Source organism: Scomber scombrus, chromosome 9 (genome assembly GCF_963691925.1).
Source record: "Scomber scombrus chromosome 9, fScoSco1.1, whole genome shotgun sequence".
NCBI lineage: Eukaryota > Metazoa > Chordata > Actinopteri > Scombriformes > Scombridae > Scomber > Scomber scombrus.
The window spans coordinates 17,702,719-17,727,396 of NC_084978.1; the positions used below are offsets into that span (position 1 = coordinate 17,702,719).

At 41.3% G+C, this 24,678-nt stretch overlaps 7 protein-coding genes across 7 annotated transcripts; all 7 read right to left on the reverse strand.

Annotated features, from left to right (window-relative positions):
- Positions 1-1,899: 1,899 nt before the first annotated feature.
- Positions 1,900-4,326, reverse strand: LOC133985598 (protocadherin alpha-C2-like). Its single transcript, XM_062425258.1, has one exon. It carries the CDS (start codon positions 4,324-4,326, stop codon positions 1,900-1,902), a length of 2,427 nt encoding a protein of 808 aa, XP_062281242.1.
- A 2,071-nt stretch (positions 4,327-6,397) lies between these two features.
- Positions 6,398-8,806, reverse strand: LOC133986220 (protocadherin alpha-C2-like). Its single transcript, XM_062426031.1, has one exon. The coding sequence runs from the start codon at positions 8,804-8,806 to the stop codon at positions 6,398-6,400; it is 2,409 nt and encodes an 802-aa protein (XP_062282015.1).
- A 536-nt stretch (positions 8,807-9,342) lies between these two features.
- Positions 9,343-11,931, reverse strand: LOC133985599 (protocadherin alpha-C2-like). Its single transcript, XM_062425259.1, has 2 exons — positions 11,906-11,931; positions 9,343-11,773 (listed from the first exon to the last, which is right to left on the reverse strand). Exons 1-2 carry the CDS (start codon positions 11,929-11,931, stop codon positions 9,343-9,345), a joined length of 2,457 nt encoding a protein of 818 aa, XP_062281243.1.
- Positions 11,932-12,729: 798 nt separating this feature from the next.
- LOC133985600 (protocadherin alpha-C2-like) lies at positions 12,730-15,664 on the reverse strand. Its single transcript, XM_062425260.1, has 3 exons — positions 15,650-15,664; positions 15,325-15,395; positions 12,730-15,121 (listed from the first exon to the last, which is right to left on the reverse strand). The coding sequence occupies exons 1-3, from the start codon at positions 15,662-15,664 to the stop codon at positions 12,730-12,732; spliced, it is 2,478 nt and encodes an 825-aa protein (XP_062281244.1).
- A 105-nt stretch (positions 15,665-15,769) lies between these two features.
- On the reverse strand, positions 15,770-18,205 carry LOC133985601 (protocadherin alpha-C2-like). Its single transcript, XM_062425261.1, has one exon. The coding sequence runs from the start codon at positions 18,203-18,205 to the stop codon at positions 15,770-15,772; it is 2,436 nt and encodes an 811-aa protein (XP_062281245.1).
- Positions 18,206-18,717: 512 nt separating this feature from the next.
- On the reverse strand, positions 18,718-21,117 carry LOC133985739 (protocadherin alpha-C2-like). The gene has a single exon (XM_062425433.1). It carries the CDS (start codon positions 21,115-21,117, stop codon positions 18,718-18,720), a length of 2,400 nt encoding a protein of 799 aa, XP_062281417.1.
- Positions 21,118-21,933: 816 nt separating this feature from the next.
- Positions 21,934-24,321, reverse strand: pcdhb (protocadherin b). Its single transcript, XM_062425434.1, has one exon. The coding sequence runs from the start codon at positions 24,319-24,321 to the stop codon at positions 21,934-21,936; it is 2,388 nt and encodes a 795-aa protein (XP_062281418.1).
- Positions 24,322-24,678: the final 357 nt, after the last annotated feature.

A 24,678-nucleotide genomic window follows, 5' to 3' on the forward strand; every position in this document is an offset into this window, starting at 1 on the left:
TTAACAATCTGACAATAAGCCTACTGGTGACGTTTTAAGTTCTCATTTATAAACTTTAATTACCTGGATGGGATGTAGTATTTCCACAGCGTGATTATGTTAGAATGAGTTTCCGTTCTTATTTGCATCTCTTTATAATAGTTTTGGGGTTTTTTTGTTTTTGTTTTTAAAACATAATGATTGTAAAGCCATACAGTATTTATCACACTTTTAATATATTGGGAGTTTAACACACATATATTTGTACGTAAAAACACTGTCATATATGGTGAAATGAAAGGTAATGCTTAACTAAAACCCCATTCATGATGACTTATTTCATTAATCAATGCAGAATGTATCATGAATTCCTGTTGCTCACTATTAGCAAATTACGAAGTCACTATAACTTTTTATGATTAATTAACACTTAATAGGTACTCAATTGATGAATGGCAATTCAGTTACTTCATACATTAACTGATATGTCACCAGATTAGTTACAGTAAAGAGCATTTTATACTCTGCATTTGATCAGCCTCTCTGAAGCTGTAGTTTTATTTTGTCAAACTGGTGGTCGAGTGCAAATATCTACATGTTGCTGCATGATCCAATACTTTTTATGTTACCTTTATGAGCTAGCAACACTAGAGGGATAAATTGTACATGATCGATTTCTTTCATGCTTTAATATTATGCCCACAGTAATAGCGTGAATAAAAACGGTCAGTTATGAAGTAACTGTAAATTAACAGTCATTAACTGATTATTAAGTGTAAGATAATCACAAAGTCTAAGTGACTTCATTTGTTAAAGGTGAGCAAGACCCATCCTGTATTATTCAGGCATGAAATCCTACTGATTCATGCTTTAGTTAAGCATTATATAAGTATGTTATTTGTACCCTTATTATGAAGTGTTGCCAAATTAGAATAGTCATTGTGTAAGAAATCAATAATTTCTTATGATAGTTTACCTTTACTTTATGTATTATCAAAGTACTTCACATCTTCCCTCATTTCACCTCCAAGTAACTAATATATGCCGAAACATTTAGTCTAGAGTGACAAATTAAAGGAATTTGGTAAAGGGAGAATATTTCATAGACTTGTTCATAAATTGTTTTCTACACCAGGCTGTCAGAAACCTAAACTCTCTCCCCTCACTCCCTCCAGCCATATCCTCCAGGCTGTCAGAAAGCTGACACCCCCCCCACCCCCCCACAGACTGAAATTGCTGCTATAAAATGACTGTTCTTTTTGCACTGTATCTGTTAAAAATATAAATCTTACAGAACTTTTTGCTGCCATTACTGCCTTTTTGCACTACCACAACTTAACTCTACAGAAACTTATGCTGCTAAAAAGTAGACTCCAAAATCTTATTTTATCTTACTGCCTATCCATTCTATTTTTAATTTTTATTTTTTATATTATTAGTAGTAAATGTCTTATCTGTTGTGCACTTCAATGTTTACTCTTTAGTGTTAGGAAACATCTGTCTTATCTGTTGTGCCTGTGCACTTTATCTGTTCCACCGTGGGATAGTGAGAAACGTCTTCTCGATTCCTTTGTATGCCTTAACATGTGAAGAAATTGACAATAAAGCCAATTTGACTTTGAATATAGATTATTTCCCCAATTACTTATTCATTTAATCATGTCAAAATGTAAGTAATATTTTGTTGCCAACAAGTATAAAAAGGTGTCTCTAACATGCTGTAAATATGCATGATTACATTTATACTTGTGATGCAAATTTAATTTTAGGCAGTTGTTACTTTTTATCCATTACAACTTAAGATAAGGGAAGATTACAAATTCTCAAGCACTGCCATCAGGAGTAAACCATGGCTACTAAGGTCACTTACGGTTGTACTTGATGGAAATTAACTTTTAATATCTGAGCATAACACAAATTTCATGTGTCTTTCCATACCTGAAGAGTAGAAGCCGCTGAGTCACTAGTCTCTGACATTCCTGTGCTCCTCGGTATACTGGACACAATGTATCTGGAGCCCTTTGGCACAGGCTGTCTAACCACCATCTTTCCTTTCCTGGTCTCTGCTAGAAACAGACTGTACCAGTAGGCATCGTTGGAGACCAGAGTGGAGTCTGCGATGGTGGAGTTCCTCTCACTGATCACACTGTTCCTGCAGGGAGGAGCTGCTTTGCTGGGCTTGGGTTTCTGACACTTGAGCACGATGGTGACCAATATGGTGATCAGCAGGAGAAATGACACCGAGCCCAGACCGATGACCAAATACAGGTTTAGGTCAGAGAAGATGTCATATTCTAGAGGCACCTCAGTCATGTCAGAGTAGGCCTTAACAGCAGTCTCCACTGTGGACAGCTTGATGGTGACTGTAGCAGAGAGAGCAGGCTCCCCGTTGTCCTTGGCAACAACAACCAGTCTCTGGTGGCGCGGATCTCTGTAACTGAACATCCTCATAGTCCTGATCTCTCCGTTGTACTGGTCCAGACTGAACAAGGTGGCGTCAGTCACCTGTAGAAACTGGTAGGTAATCCGAGAGTTGTGCACTGAGTCGATGTCTAAAGCTATCACCTTGGCAACCAGAGATCCTTTATCAGTGGATCTGGGGATCTTTTCCTCCACCACCGAGCCGTGCGCGCGCCATGGAGAGACAATGACCGGAGCGTTGTCATTCTGGTCCACAATAATAATGTGAACGGTCACGTTGCTGCTGAGTGGAGGAGAGCCAGAGTCTCTGGCCTCGATGTGGAAAAGAAACTCCTTCTCTATCTCATAGTCAAAAGTTTTTAGTGCGTAAAGATTACCGTTCTCTGGATTGATGGAGAACAACATGGACATAGAAGTATTGGCTATTTCCTTTTCTAGGATGAAATAAACTAGATACTGGTTTTCATGGAGGTCAGGGTCAAACGCAGTGAGTGAACTGAGCAAGGCCCCAGGTGCGTTATTCTCCATAACACGTATAGTATAAAATGACTGAGGGAACTGTGGAACATTGTCATTAACATCCAGCAGCTCTAAAGTCATAGTTTCATTGTCAGATAAAGGAGGAGAACCTCTGTCTGTAACAGTGAAAGTGATGTCATATTCTGGAACTTTCTCCCGGTCTAAAGGCTCTGAGACCACTAACTCATAATAGTTATCAGAGGATTCCCTCAGTTTGAAAGGCATATTATCTGGAACATGAAGATCAACTACTCCGTTGTCACCTGAGTCCTTATCACTGACACTAACTACTGCTATCACTGTGTCTACTGCAGTATCTTCTTTGATCGGACTATGAAATGATTTAATGGATATTTCTGGGTGATTGTCATTCATATCTGTGACTTGTATTGTCAGTTTACACTGTCCAGATAAGGAACTTGGCCCCTTATCACTGGCAATAATCTCCATTTCATAAAGTTTTAAATCTTCAAAATTAATCATCTCTTTCACTCTGATTTCACCATTTTCTGGATTCAAACTAAACATATTTTGCGTTCTCTCTGATGTGTACAAACTATATGAATAAACTATGACAGAGTTGGACCCTTCATCTAAATCAGTTGCATTCAGTTTAATTACTAGACTGCCAATTGGGGAGTTCTCAGTCACATCTACAATGTATTTGTCTTTGTCAAATGAAGGGGCGTTGTCATTGACATCAAGCACACGGACAATGATACTGGCTGTACCTGTGCGCGTGGGGACTCCACCGTCCACAGCAGTGAGAATGAGATTATGAACAGCCTGCTGCTCTCTATCTAAAGCGTTTTTCAGAATCAAATCAGCAAACTTTGTCCCATCTCTCCCTGTCTGAATTTCGATAGAAAAGTGTTCGCTTGAGCTCAAGTGGTAGTTCTTCACAGAGTTTGGTCCAACATCTGGATCTACAGCGTTATTCAGTGAGAATCTCTCTCCAACGGGACTTGATTCAGATATGTCCAAATGCATCGTCCCCCTCCGAAAATGAGGAGTGTTATCATTAATATCCGTGATTTCCACCTCGATATTAAACATTCGTATTGGATTTTCAATCGTAGCGTCTAATTTAAGGAAGCACGACATGGTGGTTTTCGATGGGCACAGAAACTCTCTGTCTATCCTCTCTAAAATAAACAGCTCTCCCGTGTTCTTGTTAATGTCAAGATATTTCTTATTGGCGACAGCATCTATGCGGATTTCTCTTTTATTCAAAGTCATCAGGTCTAATCCCAGATCATTTGCTAAATTAGCAACGACTGAGCCTTCCTCCATTTCTTCTGGAACAGAATAATGGGTGACGGTAGATACTATGCTAACAATGGAAGAAAGAAAAATAAATACTGAAACGTACCCTCCCCGGGAATACTGACGAAAATGACGAGCCATTGCTAATAATCCGTGTTTAAAACCTTCAAACGTTATTTATGGGGAAGCAAGAAGAACACGTCCTTTCATGGAATAATAAAATATAACGAGAGTCTTCAAGGAAAACGCTTTTTTATCCGATATCAGCAGAAATGTGTGTGCAATATGCCTGCCTGCCCAGCCTCCAATGAAACATCGTGAGACCAATGACTTCATCAGTGAGTATGTTTTTGTGGAGAACAGCGACGTGAAAAGTCCTATACAAGCATTTGCACTTCATCAAATATCACAGAATTACACTTTTCGTTATACAGTACACAGATGAACGCAGATAAACGGTAGATGTTACACTTCATTAGAAAAGTACACCGACAATTAGACATGTTTTACTTGCTTGATAATAATGGTTTTCCCATGGAGTGTTTGGGCAACAACTGTATCTTTTTTTCGTTGTGCTGTTTTTCTAAGTATTTGTATTGACAGTTATCGTATTACATCGAAATTAACCTTAAACTATGTATTCTATCATTTTAAATATGATGTCACAGCCCTTGCCTTCGAGTTGGTAACTGTTATGCGCAGATTTGTGTGCGTAAAACTATGGTATCATGGTAAAATAACTTCATTTGCACAAGTATTTAATATCTGTTTTCATGTGTTTAGTAAATGCCATCAATAAATATTTTTTGTTGTTAAAGTGATGATACCAAATGGGTCACACACAATTACCACTGTACCTGTGAAGTGTCAAATTTAACGGAGTGTCTATTTGCACCCCTGGTACAAATAGCCTCGGCCACACAGCTGAGCTATTTGCACCCTAGAAGTAAAACAAAGTGAAAACATGGAGGATATTCATCTTCAACGCCAGCAGAAAAGGGCAACTTTAGAAAGGTTTCATCTCTAATGTTTGTTCTAAAGACACTTCTGGCGGGAAAGTTTTATTATATTTTCATAATCTTTCCTCAGTGAATGCATACAAGCGTCAGTTTGTCAGTTAAAATTATTTGTCGCCAATATCTATCTTCTGTATTGGAAAAAATATTGGGCTGTCACGTCACCACGGAAGACCGAAGTGGTGGCTTAATGGGTAGCATGTCTGTCAATAGTGCAAGAGACACGGGTTCGAGTCTTTGCAGCAGCAATTATATATTGATAATGTTTTTAACGGAAAAACCCTGCTGCATTTTCATAACTGTGTTAAGTAAATGCGTACAACCTGAAAATATCTGAATTTACAACCTTGAGTTTTTTATTTGATGGAAATCAAATCTTGACAGACAAGTCTATGGTTGCCATGGATACCAAATACATTTCAGACCTCTCAAGTCTCCGGCATTGGCCGTGAGACACTTGCATTTCAAGCTGCTTTCACGTTCACACGCCACACCTGACATTTCTCACGCCGAGAAGTGATAGATCTCACCGGATAGAAATTATTATATAATGTACAGAAGAGAACAGCGACGTATATTTATCCCGCTTTCCCGGTGGGATACGTGAGTCTTCTGCATATCTCCAGGCGCTCCCCTCCGACACTCAGTCCCACAGCGTGCACTCCTAATTTTACTGGGGTGCAAATAGCATACATTGATATTTGCACCAAGACAGGTACAAATAGAACATTTTGCTATATATACCAGTGTACAAATAGCATCCACTTCTAATTGTACTGTGGTGCAAATAGCATTCATTGATATTTGCAGCAGGGGTGCAAATAGCCTTTGCCCAAATTTAAAACATATCAAGATATCCCGTGCCAGAACAACTTATATATTGAAGGGGCAAAAATTGCAAATATACCGTTATTGTTTTTTTTAGTTTTAGTTTGTTCTTTTAATGGGAGAATCGTCTTAAAATGTAAGTGATATCTGGATGTTATTTGATGCGACATGAATACAGTGAATGTGTATGTTTTTGTGTCTATTTATTGAGTATTGACATAATGTACATTCTGAGCATTTGGATACCTACAGATATAGACCGACCAGTAAATTTGATCAAATGTAATGACACCTGCATTTTTTAATGGCTACTTGGTGGACATGCTCGGAGAATATGTGCGCTTAACAGATTTTAATTTAACATTTTTTCATACCTGCAGAGTAGAAGCTGCTGAGTCACTAGTCTCTGACATTCCTGTGCTCCTCGGTAAACTGGACACGATGTATCTGGAGCCCTTTGGCACAGGCTGTCTAACCACCAGCTTTCCTTTCCTGGTCTCTGCTAGAAACAGACTGTACCAGTAGGCATCGTTGGAGACCAGAGTGGAGTCTGCGATGGTGGAGTTCCTTTCACTGATCACACTGTTCCTGCAGGGAGGAGCTGCTTTGCTGGTATTGGGTTTCTGACACTTGAGGACGATGGTGACCAATATGGTGATCAGCAGGAGAAATGACACCGAGCCCAGACCGATGACCAAATACAGGTTTAGGTCAGAGAAGATGTCATATTCTAGAGGTACCTCAGTCATGTCAGAGTAGGCCTTGACAGCAGTCTCCACTGTGGACAGCTTGATGGTGACTGTAGCAGAGAGAGCAGGCACCCCGTTGTCCTTGGCAACAACAACCAGTCTCTGGTGGCGAGGATCTCTGTAACTGAACATCCTCATAGTCCTGATCTCTCCGTTGTACTGATCCAGACTGAACAAGGTGGCGTCAGTCACCTGCAAAAACTGGTAGGTAATCCGGGAGTTGTGCACCGAGTCGGTGTCTAAAGCTATCACCTTGGCAACCAGAGATCCTTTATCAGTGGATCTGGGGATCTTTTCCTCCACCACCGAGCCGTGCGCGCGCCATGGAGAGACAATGACCGGAGCGTTGTCATTCTGGTCCACAACAATAATGTGGACGGTCACGTTGCTGCTGAGTGGAGGAGAGCCAGAGTCTCTGGCCTCGATGTGGAAAAGAAACTCCTTCTCGATCTCATAGTCAAAAGTCTTTAGTGCGTAAAGATTACCATTCTCTGGATTGATGGAGAACAGCATGGACATGGATGTGTTGGCTATCTCCTTCTCTAGAATGAAATAAACTAGATACTGGTTTTCATGGAGGTCAGGGTCAAACGCAGTGAGTGAGCTGAGCAATGCCCCAGGTGCATTATTCTCCATTACACGTATAGTATAAAATGACTGAGGGAACTGTGGAACATTGTCATTAACATCCAGCAGCTCTAAAGTCATAGTTTCATTGTCAGATAAAGGAGGAGAACCTCTGTCTGTAACAGTGAAAGTGATGTCATATTCTGGAACCTTCTCGCGGTCTAAAGGCTCTGAGACCACTAACTCATAATAGTTATCAGAGGATTCCCTCAGTTTGAAAGGCATATTATCTGGAACATGAAGATCAACCACTCCGTTTTCTCCTGAGTCCTTATCGCTCACACTAACTACTGCTATCACTGTGTCCAATTCTATGTTTTCACTGACTGGACTCTGAAACGATTTAATAGATAATTCTGGGTGATTATCATTCATGTCCTCGACAATAATTTTCAATGTACATTGTCCTGATAAACTATTGGCTCCTTTGTCAGTTGCTATAACTTCCATATCATAAATCCTGAAATCTTCATAATTTAACATTCCTTTTACAGTAATTTCACCAGTGGAAGGATTAAGATTAAATGTTTCTTGTGTCTTCTCTGACGTATATAAACTGTATGAGTATTTTATATCAGAATTTGACCCCTCGTCTAAGTCTGTCGCATTAAGATGAATTACAAGGCTTCCAATGGGAGAATTTTCAAGTATTTTAACACTGTAGATTTGTTTGTCAAATATAGGAGCGTTGTCGTTTGTGTCTAAAACCTGAACAATAACACTGGCAGTGCCAGAACGAGCAGGTGTGCCTCCATCTACAGCTGTGAGTATTAAATTATGAACAGCATGCTGCTCTCGATCTAACGTTTTTTTCAAGATCAAATCAGCAAACTTTGACCCTTCTCTACCAGTCTGGACTTCAATGTTGAAATGTTCACTATTACTCAGATAGTATGTTTTTACAGAATTGAGTCCGACATCGGGGTCAACTGCATTACTTAGTGAAAATCTTTCTCCGGTAGGCGTTGACTCAGATATATCCAAATGTATGATGTCTCTTCGAAACTGCGGGGCGTTGTCATTCATGTCCAAAATCTCTAGTTCGATGTTAAATATACGCACGGGATTTTCAAGTATTATCTCCATTTTCAAGTAGCACGACGTCAACGTTTTAGTACAAAGGTATTCCCTGTCAATTTTCTCTGCAACATACAGCTCACCAGTTTCTTTGTTCACATCCAGATATTTTTTGTTGGCGATAAGGTCAAGACGCATTTCCCTCTTACTCAGTGTTTTGACATCCAAGCTGAGATCGGTAGCAAGGTTGGCGACTACTGATCCTTCTTTCATCTCCTCCGGTATGGAATAATGAGTCACTGAAGCAGTTACATGATGGACGAAAGATAAAATCATAATCGCGACGTACCTTTTACATATCTGCGTTGTTACATCGGAGCGCATTGTTGTCCCTCTATTCATTGCATGAAGCACGTCAGACGATGTAAATTAAAACACACATATATATGTTAGATTTATAACATTACTGTTAAAAACTTAACCCAAATATGTTCTTTCAGTTGTAATCCCTGGGATATTAGGCGGAGAAATGCGAAAAACACATTTCTCGGCTGTCATGGGGATTTCAGCACCACGGAGCTATCCGACTGTTTGAAGCTGTACTGCACTTGGATTTCCTGTCATGGAGACGGTGAGACAGTTTTTTTATCGAGTAAACAGCGCCACTCTGCATATTCTGGAGCGAGGTATTCAATATTGGCTGCTTAGGAAGCACGTGTGTTTAAACGTTTGGACGTGAGATAAAGCTGAGTGACTGGTGCCAAAACGTATACTGTTTTTTGTTTTATTTTGTTTTGTTTTGTTTTTTTTGCTCTCAACCTTAATTAAGACACATCTCAGCCTCGAGTATTTTATGATGGAAAATAATAAGTTAAATGATCCTTAGCATGGCAACATGGGAGAGGGAAAAAAAACATCCGTCATACCTGCAGAGTAGACGGTGCTGAGTCACTAGTCTCTGACATCCCTGTGCTCCTCGGTATACTGGACACGATGTATCTGGAGCCCTTTGGCACAGGCTGTCTAACCACCAGCTTTCCTTTCCTGGTCTCTGCTAGAAACAGACTGTACCAGTAGGCATCGTTGGAAACCAGAGTGGAGTCTGCGATGGTGGAGTTCCTCTCACTGATCACACTGTTCCTGCAGGGAGGAGCTGCTTTGCTGGGTTTGGGTTTCTGACACTTGAGCACGATGGTGACCAATATGGTGATCAGCAGGAGAAATGACACCGAGCCCAGACCGATGACCAAATACAGGTTTAGGTCAGAGAAGATGTCATATTCTAGAGGCACCTCAGTCATGTCAGAGTAGGCCTTGACAGCAGTCTCCACTGTGGAAAGCTTGATGGTGACTGTAGCAGAGAGAGCAGGCTCCCCGTTGTCCTTGGCAACAACAACCAGTCTCTGGTGGCGCGGATCTCTGTAACTGAACATCCTCATAGTCCGAATCTCTCCGTTGTACTGGTCCAGACTGAACAAGGTGGCGTCAGTCACCTGCAGAAACTGGTAGGTAATCCGAGAGTTGTGCACCGAGTCTGTGTCTAAGGCTATCACCTTGGCAACCAGAGATCCTTTATCAGTGGATCTGGGGATCTTTTCCTCCCACATCGAGCCGTGCGCGCGCCACGGAGAGACAATGACCGGAGCATTGTCGTTCTGGTCCACAATAATAATATGAACGGTCACGTTGCTGCTGAGTGGAGGAGAGCCAGAGTCTCTGGCCTCGATGTGGAAAAGAAACTCCTTCTCGATCTCATAGTCAAAAGTCTTTAGTGCGTAAAGATTACCGTTCTCTGGATTGATAGAGAACAGCATGGACATGGATGTGTTGGCTATTTCCTTCTCTAGGATGAAATAAACTAGATACTGGTTTTCATGGAGGTCAGGGTCAAACGCAGTGAGTGAACTGAGCAATGCACCAGGTGCGTTATTCTCCATTACACGTATAGTATAAAATGACTGAGGGAACTGTGGAACATTGTCATTAACATCCAGCAGCTCTAAAGTCATAGTTTCATTGTCAGATAAAGGAGGAGAACCTCTGTCTGTAACAGTGAAAGTGATGTCATATTCTGGAACTTTCTCACGGTCTAAAGGCTCTGAGACCACTAACTCATAATAGTTATCAGAGGATTCCCTCAGTTTGAAAGGCATATTATCTGGAACATGAAGATCAACTACTCCGTTGTCACCTGAGTCCTTATCACTGACACTAACTACTGCTATCACTGTGTCTAATTCTATGTCCTCATTAACTGGACTCTGAAACGATTTGATGGAAATTTGTGGATGGTTGTCATTCATATCCTCAACGACAATTTTGAGTTTGCATTGTCCCGATAATACACTGACTCCTTTATCCATTGCTATCACTTCCATATCATAAATCCGGAAATCTTCATAATTTAACACCCCTTTTACGGTAATCTCACCAGTGTTGGGGTTTAATTGGAACGTTTCTTGCGTTTTCTCCGATGTATATAGACTATATAAGTAAATTAAATCAGAATTTGACCCCGTATCTAAATCTGTCGCGTTGAGATGAATAACAAGACTTCCAATGGGAGAATTTTCAATTACGCTAACATGGTAGCTCTCTTCGTCAAATGTAGGGGCGTTGTCGTTAGTGTCTAAAACATGAACAACAATGCTGGCAGTACCAGAACGAGGAGGCGTACCGCCATCAACAGCTGTAAGTAGTAAATAATGAACAGCCTGCTTCTCTCGGTCTAAAGTCCTTTTCAGGATTAAATCGGCAAATTTCGATCCGTCTCTTCCAGTTTGAATTTCTATTGTGAAATAATCACTTTCGCTCAAGTGGTATGTTTTTACCGAGTTTGAGCCCACGTCTGGGTCAACTGCATTGCTCACAGAAAAGCGTTCACCAGCCTGTGTACCTTCTGAAATATCTAAATCTATGGTATCCCTTCTAAAATGAGGTGCGTTGTCATTTATGTCCATTATCTCTAGTTCGATATAAAATATTCTTTTGGGGTTTTCGATTATTGCCTCCATTTTCAGAAAACAGGATGTCTTTGCAGGACAGAGAGACTCTCTGTCGATTCGCTCAACAATGTACAGCTCCCCTGTTTCTTTGTTCACGTCCAGATACTTCCTATTGGCAATGATCTCTATACGCATCTTCCGCTCGACTAACGTCTTCACATCTAGACCCAAATCTCCAGCTAAATTTGCGACGACGGAGCCTTCTTCGAGTTCCTCGGGAGCAGAATAGTGTGTTACAGCAGACGTAGGATTTAAGACGGCAACAAAAAGAAGGAGTGTCGACACATACCTTTTCCAGTGTTCAGAAAACATAAAACCTCCCATTGTTACACCCGATTTGAGTTTTCTTCAACACAGACAAAACCTTTCCGCGAAGGATTTATAACAGTGTGAAGCTTAAGTCAAAATTCCAAACGGAACTGAAAGATCCTTAAAATCCAAATTCATTCAGCACCAGGAGCTGTTCATATGAAAATACAATTTCAGTGAGACGATGACTGTCATGGCGAACGTGATGTCACGAAAGTGTAATGACTGGTTAACAGCAACGCCGCTTGTAAGAAACAGACCCACTCAACCTTGTTTGAAACTGTATATGCCATTTTTAACAACTGTTGTGTACCATTAATCCAACTTAACCATAACACATTCTTTGGTGCATTGGAAATGTTCTTTTGATTGTCTTATTTGATTATTATGGATTCTGGTGAATTTTACTATTTCACTCATAAAATTTTGTCCTATTTTACGTGAGTTGTTTGACGTTTTGACAAGATCATAATAAAGTTATGATCTTCTAGCTATAAGGATATTATGTTTGCTTTTTAGTGTTATTTAATGTCCTATTTAGTAATGAATGAGTTTTAATTAAGTGCAAAATCCTAAATTATACATTTAAAAGATCGGGGATGTCAAATTATATTTTTTTTCAGAAGTTGAGAAAGAATAGTCTTTGTGGTTCATTTTAAAATAATGCATTAGTGGAGTGAAGCTGCTCTTTATATTATAAATTAGATACTGGTATGTCAATAGGACAATTAAAAGTAAAACATTACACTCTATTGCACACAAAAGAAGATATAGGCTAAGCAGGTCTGCCATTTTTTCCTGTGTTTTTCTATATCCTACCACTAAAAGAGGTAACAATTTTAAGAAACTGTTTGCAAATAACATACTTATTTATTAGGATTGATGAAGCTTCTGTTTATAAAATGGATATATAATACAAGGTATAGTACACAATTGAGGTGTGTATCAACAACAGTCTCACTTGTGTTAAAGCTGCTGAGTCACTCAAATTGATTATATGAGAGTCACTAAATGGATCCCATGTAACACAAATATAATGTCTTTCCATACCTGCAGAGTAGACGCTGCTGAGTCACTAGTCTCTGACATTCCTGTGCTCCTCGGTATACTGGACACGATGTATCTGGAGCCCTTTGGCACAGGCTGTCTAACCACCATCTTTCCTTTCCTGGTCTCTGCTAGAAACAGACTGTACCAGTAGGCATCGTTGGAGACCAGAGTGGAGTCTGCGATGGTGGAGTTCCTCTCACTGATCACACTGTTCCTGCAGGGAGGAGCTGCTTTGCTGGGCTTGGGTTTCTGACACTTGAGCACGATGGTGACCAATATGGTGATCAGCAGGAGAAATGACACCGAGCCCAGACCGATGACCAAATACAGGTTTAGGTCAGAGAAGATGTCATATTCTAGAGGTACCTCAGTCATGTCAGAGTAGGCCTTCACAGCAGTCTCCACTGTGGACAGCTTGATGGTGACTGTAGCAGAGAGAGCAGGCTCCCCGTTGTCCTTGGCAACAACAACCAGTCTCTGGTGGCGCGGATCTCTGTAACTGAACATCCTCATAGTCCTGATCTCTCCGTTGTACTGGTCCAGACTGAACAAGGTGGCGTCAGTCACCTGTAGAAACTGGTAGGTAATCCGAGAGTTGTGCACCGAGTCGGTGTCTAAAGCTATCACCTTGGCAACCAGAGATCCTTTATCAGTGGATCTGGGGATCTTTTCCTCCACCATGGAGCCGTACGCGCGCCACGGAGAGACAATGACCGGAGCGTTGTCATTCTGGTCCACAATAATAATGTGAACGGTCACGTTGCTGCTGAGTGGAGGAGAGCCAGAGTCTCTGGCCTCGATGTGGAAAAGAAACTCCTTCTCGATCTCATAGTCAAACGTTTTTAGTGCGTAAAGATTACCGTTCTCTGGATTGATGGAGAACAGCATGGACATGGATGTGTTGGCTATCTCCTTCTCTAGGATGAAATAAACTAGATACTGGTTTTCATGGAGGTCAGGGTCAAATGCAGTGAGTGAACTGAGCAGGGCCCCAGGTGCGTTATTCTCCATTACACGTATAGTATAAAATGACTGAGGGAACTGTGGAACATTGTCATTAACATCCAGCAGCTCTAAAGTCATAGTTTCATTGTCAGATAAAGGAGGAGAACCTCTGTCTGTAACAGTGAAAGTGATGTCATATTCTGAAACCTTCTCACGGTCTAAAGGCTCTGAGACCACTAACTCATAATAGTTATCAGAGGATTCCCTCAGTTTGAAAGGAATATTATCTGGAACATGAAGATCAACTACTCCGTTGTCACCTGAGTCCTTATCACTGACACTAACTACTGCTATCACTGTGTCTACTACAGTATCTTCTTTGATTGGACTGTGAAATGATTTGATGGATATTTCTGGGTGGTTGTCATTCATATCTGACACAAATATATTTAATTTACACTGCCCTGACAAACTATTGGCTCCTTTATCCGTTGCTATTATTTCCATTTCATAATTCCGAATATCTTCATAATTTAACATTCCCTTCACTGTTATTTCACCAGTGGAAGGATTCAAATGAAATATATCCTGTGCTTTTTCCGATGTGTAGAGACTATATGTATATTCGATCTGTGCATTTATCCCCTCATCTAAATCTGTAGCATTCAGTTGAATTACAAGGGAGCCAACAGGAGAGTTCTCCATTATATTAATGTCATAATGTTTTTTATCGAAAGTTGGGGCGTTGTCATTAGTGTCAAGCACACGAACAAAGATACTGGCTTTGCCGGTGCAAGTGGGAACTCCGCCATCCACAGCAGTGAGTATTAAATTATGAACTGCTTGCCTTTCCCGATCTAAACCCTTCTTTAATATTAGATCAGCAAATTTGGACCCGTCTCTTCCTGTTTGAATTTCTATGTCAAAGTGCTCACTTTCGCTCAGAAGGTATGTCTTGACTGAATTTGATCCAAGGTCTGGGTCCACGGCGTTATTAACAGAAAATCTTTCACCAGATTGGGTTGATTCCATAATGTCCAAGTTTATAGTGTCTCGTCGAAAATGAGGAGCATTGTCATTTATATCCATTATTTCAATTTCGATATAGAATATCCTTTGAGGGTTCTCCACTATAGCCTCCATTTTTAAGTAGCATGTAGGAGTTTTTATCGCGCAGAGATACTCTCTGTCAATCCTCTCAGCGATGTAAAGCTCCCCTGTTTCTTTGTTCACATCCAGATATCTTTTGCTGGATATAATGTCTAACCGCATCTTCCTCCCGCTCAGAGTCTTCACGTCTAAGCCTAAATCAGAAGCTAAATTGGCGACAACCGACCCTTCCTCTAATTCTTCGGGTACAGAATAATGAGTTACTGCAATGACCGTGTTCACAAATGCACCGATAAACAAAAGCATGGACACATACCTCGTCCAAGAGTTTCCAGTGTTTCGCGTTTTCATTGTTGCACCACTAATTCACTATTCTTTTTCCAGTGAGATATTACAGACGGAGCAGAAAAAGGCAAATATACGTTGAATGCGTATCTCATTACAAGTGTTTGTTTAAGACAAAAACCTGGAAAATGAATCCATCAAACACTGTTCAGCACCAAGAGCTGTCCACCCAGTTTCTGTCGCTGCCCGATGTGTCTCCGTAGGAGACACTGTCATGGCGAATGTACAGTCACAAATTAGGGTGTTTAACTGGAGAACAGCGACACAAAGCTGCAGGTAAACACGCATGTCCATCATCGTAAGTTTGCATGGAGGCTGTTTCAATGTCGAATTAGTTTAGAATCAATGAAAACGGTGCTGTAGCTGTACTTTGCATCGTCTTCTGCAATAACACTTTGTTAAATTGTTAATTAGGGTCATCTTTATAATTGCAGTGTTATCTACTTGAGAATATCTTGAATACCAGAGCATGATTCATAATTGGTCCTATTTTATAATTTTGAAGTTTTCTGAATCAAAAAGGCACGTTTAGATAACGGTTAATTGGATGTATGTTCATAAAATAAAAACAGAAATGGTGTATTTAATTCAATTTGAATGAATTTACCTGTAGAGTAGAAGCTGCCGAGTCACTAGTCTCTGACATCCCTGTGCTCCTCTGTATACTGGACACGATGTATCTGGAGCCCTTTGGCACAGGCTGTCTAACCACCAGCTTTCCTTTCCTGGTCTCTGCTAGAAACAGACTGTACCAGTAGGCATCGTTGGAGACCAGAGTGGAGTCTGCGATGGTGGAGTTCCTCTCACTGATCACACTGTTCCTGCAGGGAGGAGCTGCTTTGCTGGGCTTGGGTTTCTGACACTTGAGCACGATGGTGACCAATATGGTGATCAGCAGGAGAAATGACACCGAGCCCAGACCGATGACCAAATACAGGTTTAGGTCAGAGAAGATGTCATATTCTAGAGGCACCTCAGTCATGTCAGAGTAGGCTTTAACAACAGTCTCCACTGTGGAAAGCTTGATGGTGACTGTAGCAGAGAGAGCAGGCTCCCCGTTGTCCTTGGCAACAACAACCAGTCTCTGGTGGCGCGGATCTCTGTAACTGAACATCCTCATAGTCCTGATCTCTCCGTTGTATTGGTCCAGACTGAACAAGGTGGCGTCAGTCACCTGTAGAAACTGGTAGGTAATCCGGGAGTTGTGCACCGAGTCGGTGTCTAAAGCTATCACCTTGGCAACCAGAGATCCTTTATCAGTGGATCTGGGGATCTTTTCCTCCACCAAGGAGCCGTGCGCGCGCCATGGAGAGACAATGACCGGAGCGTTGTCATTCTGGTCCACAATAATAATGTGAACGGTCACGTTGCTGCTGAGTGGAGGAGAGCCAGAGTCTCTGGCCTCGATGTGGAAAAGAAACTCCTTCTCGATCTCATAGTCAAAAGTTTTTAGTGCGTAAAGATTACCGTTCTCTGGATTGATGGAGAACAGCATGGACATGGACGTGTTGACTATCTCTTTCTCTAGGATGAAATAAACTAGATACTGGTTTTCATGGAGGTCAGGGTCAAATGCAGTGAGTGAACTGAGCAATGCCCCAGGTGCGTTATTCTCCATTACACGTATAGTATAAAATGACTGAGGGAACTGTGGAACATTGTCATTAACATCCAGCAGCTCTAAAGTCATAGTTTCATTGTCAGATAAAGGAGGAGAACCTCTGTCTGTAACAGTGAAAGTGATGTCATATTCTGGAACCTTCTCACGGTCTAAAGGCTCTGAGACCACTAACTCATAATAGTTATCAGAGGATTCCCTCAGTTTGAAAGGCATATTATCTGGAACATGAAGATCAACCACTCCTTTGTCACCTGAGTCCTTATCACTGACACTAACTACTGCTATTACAGTGTCCAATTCTATGTTTTCACTGACTGGACTCTGAAATGATTTAATAGATACTTCTGGATGGTTGTCATTCATGTCTTCAACCACAATTTTTAATGTGCATTGTCCTGATAAACTATTGGTTCCTTTGTCAGTTGCTATAACTTCCATATCATAAATCCTGAAATCTTCATAATTTAACATTCCTTTTACAGTAATCTCGCCACTGTAAGGATTCAGATTAAATGTTTCTTGCGTTTTTTCTGACGTATATAAACTGTATGAATATGTTATATCAGAATTTGACCCCTCGTCTAAGTCTGTTGCATTGAGATGAACAACAAGGCTTCCAATTGGAGAATTTTCCATTATTTTTATATTGTAACTTATTTTTTCAAATGTGGGTGTGTTGTCATTTGTATCCAAAACGTGAACAATAACACTGGCAGTGCCTGAACGAGCAGGTGTTCCTCCATCTACAGCTGTGAGTATTAAATTATGCACATGCTGCTGCTCTCGATCTAAACTCTTTTTTAAGATTAATTCGGCAAACTTCGATCCATCTCTTCCAGTCTGAACTTCAATATTAAAATGCTCACTTTCACTCAGATGGTACGTTTTTACTGAATTGCTATCAACATCAGGATCAACAGCATTGCTGAGGGAGAATCTCTCCCCTTTTGGCGTTGCTTCAGATATATCTAAATGTATAGCGTCTCGTCGAAATTGTGGGGCGTTGTCGTTCATATCCAAAATTTCGACTTCTATATTAAAGATTCGTAAAGGGTTTTCTAGAATTACCTCCATTCTAAGATAGCAAGAGATCGATGACTTTGTATTGCATATATATTCCCTGTCAATCTTCTCAACAACATACAGCTCACCAGTCTCTTTGTTCACATCCAGATATTTTTTGTTTGCAATGATGTCAAGACGCATCTTTCGCTGATTCAGTGTTTTAACATCCAAGCTGAGATCTGTTGCAAGGTTGGCAACAACTGATCCCTCTTTCATTTCCTCCGGTATGGAATAATGAGTCACTGAAGTTGAAGTGTGGTGAACGATAGAAAAAAGAAAAATAACTAGTTCAACGTACCTTTTGCAAGACTGCATTGTTACAACGGACCCCATTATTATTTGTGTTTACCGCAGTTCAGCCTATACAACTTACGGTTCTACTGCAGTCGGGATTTGGTGTAGTACTCTGGATCCCAAACATATCCTTGTAATTTCACTCCCAGAAATATTTTGTTGGAGTAAAATTGCAACCGCGTATCGGAGTACAGTTTCAACACCACGGAGCACTCCGTTTGTTTCACAATCTGCCCTCATGCAACGATTCACTGTCATGGCGTCCGTGGGCTGGTTTATTAATGATAAAACAGCGCCACCCTTTATCTTTCACAAGACTTGTTTGCGTTTAATATGATATACCCCTATGAAATCGTCTTGATTAAAGTGCGAGTTAATGATCAAATGTAATAAAACTTGCAGATGTTGCTGGAAATAATAATTTGATTTTGCCTGATAATCTATCTGAATTAACCTAGATGATGAAGCTGTATACTCTGGGACTTAAATGCAAAATATAATGTCACCTGAATTGATTAATGCTAAGTATGTAAATAATGTGTAGATTGTACTCATACCTGCAGAGTAGACGCTGCTGAGTCACTAGTCTCTGACATTCCTGTACTCCTCGGTATACTGGACACGATGTATCTGGAGCCCTTTGGCACAGGCTGTCTAACCACCATCTTTCCTTTCCTGGTCTCTGCTAGAAACAGACTGTACCAGTAGGCATCGTTGGAGACCAGAGTGGAGTCTGCGATGGTGGAGTTCCTCTCACTGATCACACTGTTCCTGCAGGGAGGAGCTGCTTTGCTGGGCTTGGGTTTCTGACACTTGAGCACGATGGTGACCAATATGGTGATCAGCAGGAGAAATGACACCGAGCCCAGACCGATGACCAAATACAGGTTTAGGTCTGAGAAGATGTCATATTCTAGAGGCACCTCAGTCATGTCAGAGTAGGCCTTCACAGCAGTCTCCACTGTGGACAGCTTGATGGTGACTGTAGCAGAGAGAGCAGGCTCCCCGTTGTCCTTGGCAACAACAACCAGTCTCTGGTGGCGCGGATCTCTGTAACTGAACATCCTCATAGTCCTGATCTCTCCGTTGTACTGGTCCAGACTGAACAAGGTGGCGTCAGTCACCTGTAGAAACTGGTAGGTAATCCGAGAGTTGTGCACCGAGTCGGTGTCTAAAGCTATCACCTTGGCAACCAGAGATCCTTTATCAGTGGATCTGGGGATCTTTTCCTCCACCATGGAGCCGTGCGCGCGCCACGGAGAGACAATGACCGGAGCGTTGTCATTCTGGTCCACAATAATAATGTGAACGGTCACGTTGCTGCTGAGTGGAGGAGAGCCAGAGTCTCTGGCCTCGATGTGGAAAAGAAACTCCTTCTCGATCTCATAGTCAAAAGTTTTTAGTGCGTAAAGATTACCGTTCTCTGGATTGATGGAGAACAGCATGGACATGGATGTGTTGGCTATCTCCTTCTCTAGGATGAAATAAACTAGATACTGGTTTTCATGGAGGTCAGGGTCAAATGCAGTGAGTGAACTGAGCAGGGCCCCAGGTGCGTTATTCTCCATTACACGTATAGTATAAAATGACTGAGGGAACTGTGGAACATTGTCATTAACATCCAGCAGCTCTAAAGTCATAGTTTCATTGTCAGATAAAGGAGGAGAACCTCTGTCTGTAACAGTGAAAGTGATGTCATATTCTGGAACCTTCTCGCGGTCTAAAGGCTCTGAGACCACTAACTCATAATAGTTATCAGAGGATTCCCTCAGTTTGAAAGGCATATTATCTGGAACATGAAGATCAACTACTCCGTTGTCACCTGAGTCTTTATCACTGACACTAACTACTGCTATCACTGTGTCTATTTCTATGTTTTCACTGACTGGACTCTGAAATGATTTAACAGATATTTCTGGGTGATTATCATTCATGTCTTCCACCACAATTTTTAATGTGCATTGTCCTGGTAAACTATTGGCTCCTTTGTCAGTTGCTATAACTTCCATATCATAAATCCGAATATCTTCATAATTAAGCATTCCTTTTATAGTAATCTCACCAGTGGACGGATTAAGATTAAATGTTTCTTGTGTCTTCTCTGACGTATATAAACTGTATGAGTATGTTATGTCAGAATTTGACCCCTCGTCTAAGTCTGTTGCATTTAGATGAATAACAAGACTTCCAATTGGAGAATTTTCCATTATATTAACAGTATACATCGGCTTGTCAAATGTGGGTGTGTTGTCATTTGTATCCAAAACGTGAACAATAACACTGGCAGTGCCAGAGCGAGCTGGTGTGCCTCCGTCTACAGCTGTGAGTATTAAATTATGAACAGACTGCTGCTCCCGATCTAACGTCTTTTTTAAGATTAATTCGGCAAACTTCGACTCCTCTCTCCCAATCTGGACCTCAATATTAAAATGTTCACTTTCACTCAGATGGTAAGTTTTAACTGAATTACTTCCAACATCAGGATCAAAAGCATTGCTGAGGGAGAATCTCTCCCCTCTTGGCGTTGCTTCAGATATATCTAAATGTATGGCGTCTCGTCGAAATTGTGGGGCGTTGTCGTTCATATCCCAAATTTCGACTTCTATATTAAAGATTCGTAGAGGGTTTTCTAGTATTACCTCCATTCTAAGATAACAAGACTCAGATGACCTTGCAGCACAAATATATTCCCTGTCAATCTTCTCAACAACATACAGCTCACCAGTCTCTTTGTTCACATCCAGATATTTTTTGTTTCCAATGATGTCAAGACGCATCTTCCGCTGATTCAGTGTTTTAACATCCAAGCTGAGATCTGTTGCAAGGTTGGCAACAACTGATCCTTCTTTCATTTCCTCCGGTATGGAATAATGAGTCACTAAAGTTGATATGTGGTGATCGAAACACAAAAGAAAAATAACGAGTTGAACGTACCTTTTGCAAGACTGCATTGTTACAAAGGTCCCCACTGTAGTCTGTGTATCGCAGTTCAGCCTATATAGTGCACGTTTCCACTGAAGTCAGGTTTTGGTGTAACGGTTTGGATCCTGAATTTATTCTTGTAATTTTAATCCCAGAAATATTTTGTCGTAAAAAAACGGCGACTGCATTTTCGGTGCAGAGTTTCAGCACCATGGAGCTGTCATTTTGTTTCACGGTCTGCCCTGATGACAAAGATTCACTGTCATGGCGTCCTTTCAATGACATATTAATGATGAAACAGCGCCACCCTTTATAGTTCACAATGCTAATTTGACTGCGTTTATAGTTGTATACCCAAAAAATTCGTTTTGATTACAGTATGTGTTAATGATACAATTGAATAAATACTGCAGATATCGCTGAAAATAATAACTGGATTTACTTTATAATTCATCTTTATTAACCTCGATGATTAAGTTTTGTAGTCTTGGACTTTGTTGTGTCGACAGACTGTGTGGGAAAGATGCCTTTTTGGTAAAAACGACAAGCGGAGTTGCTGGCGAACAGTTGCTAGTTTATTTGCAGGAGGCAGGAAAAACACATCTGCTCTTGAGCAGCTCTTAGTTAACACTGGTTTACTCTATATGCTGTTAGCGCCCTCTAACGGGGGAAAGAGGTCATAACCCTGTAATCTCAGAACAACAGGGGCAGGACAGTGCAGACATACCTTGTTCTCATTTATACATTTAACTTCTATATCTTTCAAACACCACAGACTTCAATGCAAAACGGTATGTCATTTAAATTCATTTATATTAAGTATGGAAATAATGTGTAGATTTAACTCATACCTGCAGAGTAGAAGCTGCCGAGTCACTAGTCTCTGACATCCCTGTGCTCCTCGGTATACTGGACACGATGTATCTGGAGCCCTTTGGCACAGGCTGTCTAACCACCAGCTTTCCTTTCCTGGTCTCTGCTAGAAACAGACTGTACCAGTAGGCATCGTTGGAGACCAGAGTGGAGTCTGCGATGGTGGAGTTCCTCTCACTGATCACACTGTTCCTGCAGGGAGGAGCTGCTTTGCTGTGCTTGGGTTTCTGACACTTGAGCACAATGGTGACCAATATGGTGATCAGCAGGAGAAATGACACCGAGCCCAGACCGATGACCAAATACAGGTTTAGGTCAGAGAAGATGTCATATTCTAGAGGCACCTCAGTCATGTCAGAGTAGGCCTTCACAGCAGTTTCCACTGTGGACAGCTTGATGGTGACTGTAGCAGAGAGAGCAGGCTCCCCGTTGTCCTTGGCAACAACAACCAGTCTCTGGTGGCGCGGATCTCTGTAACTGAACATCCTCATAGTCCTGATCTCTCCGTTGTACTGGTCCAGACTGAACAAGGTGGCGTCAGTCACCTGCAGAAACTGGTAGGTAATCCGAGAGTTGTGCACCGAGTCGGTGTCTAAAGCTATCACCTTGGCAACCAGAGATCCTTTATCAGTGGATCTGGGGATCTTTTCCTCCACCACCGAGCCGTGCGCGCGCCATGGAGAGACAATGACCGGAGCGTTGTCATTCTGGTCCACAATAATAATGTGGACTGTCACGTTGCTGCTGAGTGGAGGAGAGCCAGAGTCTCTGGCCTCGATGTGGAAAAGAAACTCCTTCTCGATCTCATAGTCAAAAGTTTTTAGTGCGTAAAGATTACCGTTCTCTGGATTGATGGAGAACAGCATGGACATGGATGTGTTGGCTATCTCCTTCTCTAGGATGAAATAAACTAGATACTGGTTTTCATGGAGGTCAGGGTCAAACGCAGTGAGTGAACTGAGCAGGGCCCCAGGTGCATTATTCTCCATTACACGTATAGTATAAAATGACTGAGGGAACTGTGGAACATTGTCATTAACATCCAGCAAATGCAGAGTTATTGTTTCGTTTTCAGATAATGGCGGTGTTCCAGCATCTGTCACAATCAGTGTGATGTCATATTCAGGTTTTGATTCACGATCCAAGGCTTCGGCCACTATGAGCTTGTAATGCGTAGGTCTATCTGATGACTTGTTAAGAATAAAGGGCATGGGCTGACTTAGGGATAGGCTTACTTTTCCGTTATCACCAGTGTCTCTGTCACTTATGTCTACCAAAGCTATGACACTTCCTACTGGGATGTTCTCATCCACTGTGTTTTTAACAGACTGTATGGTGATTTCCGGGTAATTGTCATTCATATCCGTCACGTGGACGACTACTTTACATTGCCCCAGCAAGGGATATGCCCCTTTATCCCTTGCCTCAATGTGCATCTCATAAAATTTCATATCCTCATAGTCAATCGTACCTTTTACACTTATCTCTCCTGTGTTGAGATTCAACGCAAATACATCTTGTGTTTTTTCTGACGTGTAAAGGGTGAATGAGTAGACTATCTCTGAATTAAGACCTTCGTCAAGATCTGTAGCGTTAAGCTTAATCACTGTGGCTCCGATTGGAGAATTTTCAGTCATATTAATTGTGTAAGTCTGCTTGTCAAACCGAGGAGGGTTGTCATTTGTATCTTGTACTCTAACAATAATATTGGCAGTGCCGGAGCGCACAGGGACTCCGCCGTCCACAGCAGTCAGGATTAAATTATGAACCGCAATCTCCTCTCTGTCTAAAGACTTGGTCAACACCAAATCAACATATTGAGTTCCATCACTGCCCGTTTGAATTTCGATGGTGAAATGTTCACTGACACTGAGTTTATATGTTTTAATTGTATTTATGCCAACATCTGGATCCACAGCATTAGGCAGCGAGAATCTCTCTCCCGGTGTTGCCGATTCTGACACATCTAGCTCTACTCTGTCTCGTCGAAAATGTGGAGAGTTATCATTTATATCCGTTATTCCGAGCTCAATGTTGAAGATTCGTAAGGGGCTTTCTATGATAACATCAAGCTTTAGAAAACAGGACGTGGGTTTCGCTGGACAAAGATACTCCCTGTCCATCTTTTCCACGATATACAGTTCCCCTGTCTTTTTATTGACATCTAGATATTTTTTGTTGTGGAAAATATCAAGCTTTACCTCTCGTTGTGCCAAACCTCCAAGCTCAAGTCCCAAATCCGCAGCGAGATTAGCCACAACAGAGCCCCTTTCCATCTCCTCGGCTATGGAGTACCGTGTCACAGACAAAGCAGCTGGCCATAATGCACACAAGACAAAGACAGTGGTCCAAAAAATCATCCTTTCATCTGCAGGTAAAAATACTGCAGATTTTGAAAATGTGTTGATTTGAAACCTTTGAAAAAATGCTTAGCTCATGCCCTGTACTGTTGTTATTTAAAAAATAAAAAGCATATCTCCAGAAAAAGATGTGTCCTACACCCTTTAAAATGGGTGTGTCATGACTTTCAGAAGAGAGATGCATTATGCTTTATAGGTCAACAGTGACACCATGTGACAGAGTCTGTACATAGTGCAGTAACTGCTGCAGAAGCAGCCAATAACTGGCCAAAATGTGTTTATAGTGACACGTAGCAGGATTCATTCCTGTATTTTCTTTTTTCTTCTTTTTTCCCCCAAATTCCCCTCAATAACATT

Coding starts and splice junctions, on each gene's coding strand:
- LOC133985598 (XM_062425258.1), bottom strand. CDS start 4,326: ATGGCTCGTCATTTTCGTCAGTATTCCCGGGGAGGGTACGTTTCAGTA.
- LOC133986220 (XM_062426031.1), bottom strand. CDS start 8,806: ATGCGCTCCGATGTAACAACGCAGATATGTAAAAGGTACGTCGCGATT.
- LOC133985599 (XM_062425259.1), bottom strand. CDS start 11,931: ATGACAGTCATCGTCTCACTGAAATT. Junction 11,774..11,905: donor GTCATCGTCTCACTGAAATT/GTATTTTCATAT, acceptor TCTGTGTTGAAG/AAAACTCAAATCGGGTGTAA.
- LOC133985600 (XM_062425260.1), bottom strand. Junction 15,122..15,324: donor TTGGTGCTGAACAGTGTTTG/ATGGATTCATTT, acceptor CGGTGCATTTGT/GAACACGGTCATTGCAGTAA.
- LOC133985601 (XM_062425261.1), bottom strand. CDS start 18,205: ATGGGGTCCGTTGTAACAATGCAGTCTTGCAAAAGGTACGTTGAACTA.
- LOC133985739 (XM_062425433.1), bottom strand. CDS start 21,117: ATGCAGTCTTGCAAAAGGTACGTTCAACTCGTTATTTTTCTTTTGTGT.
- pcdhb (XM_062425434.1), bottom strand. CDS start 24,321: ATGATTTTTTGGACCACTGTCTTTGTCTTGTGTGCATTATGGCCAGCT.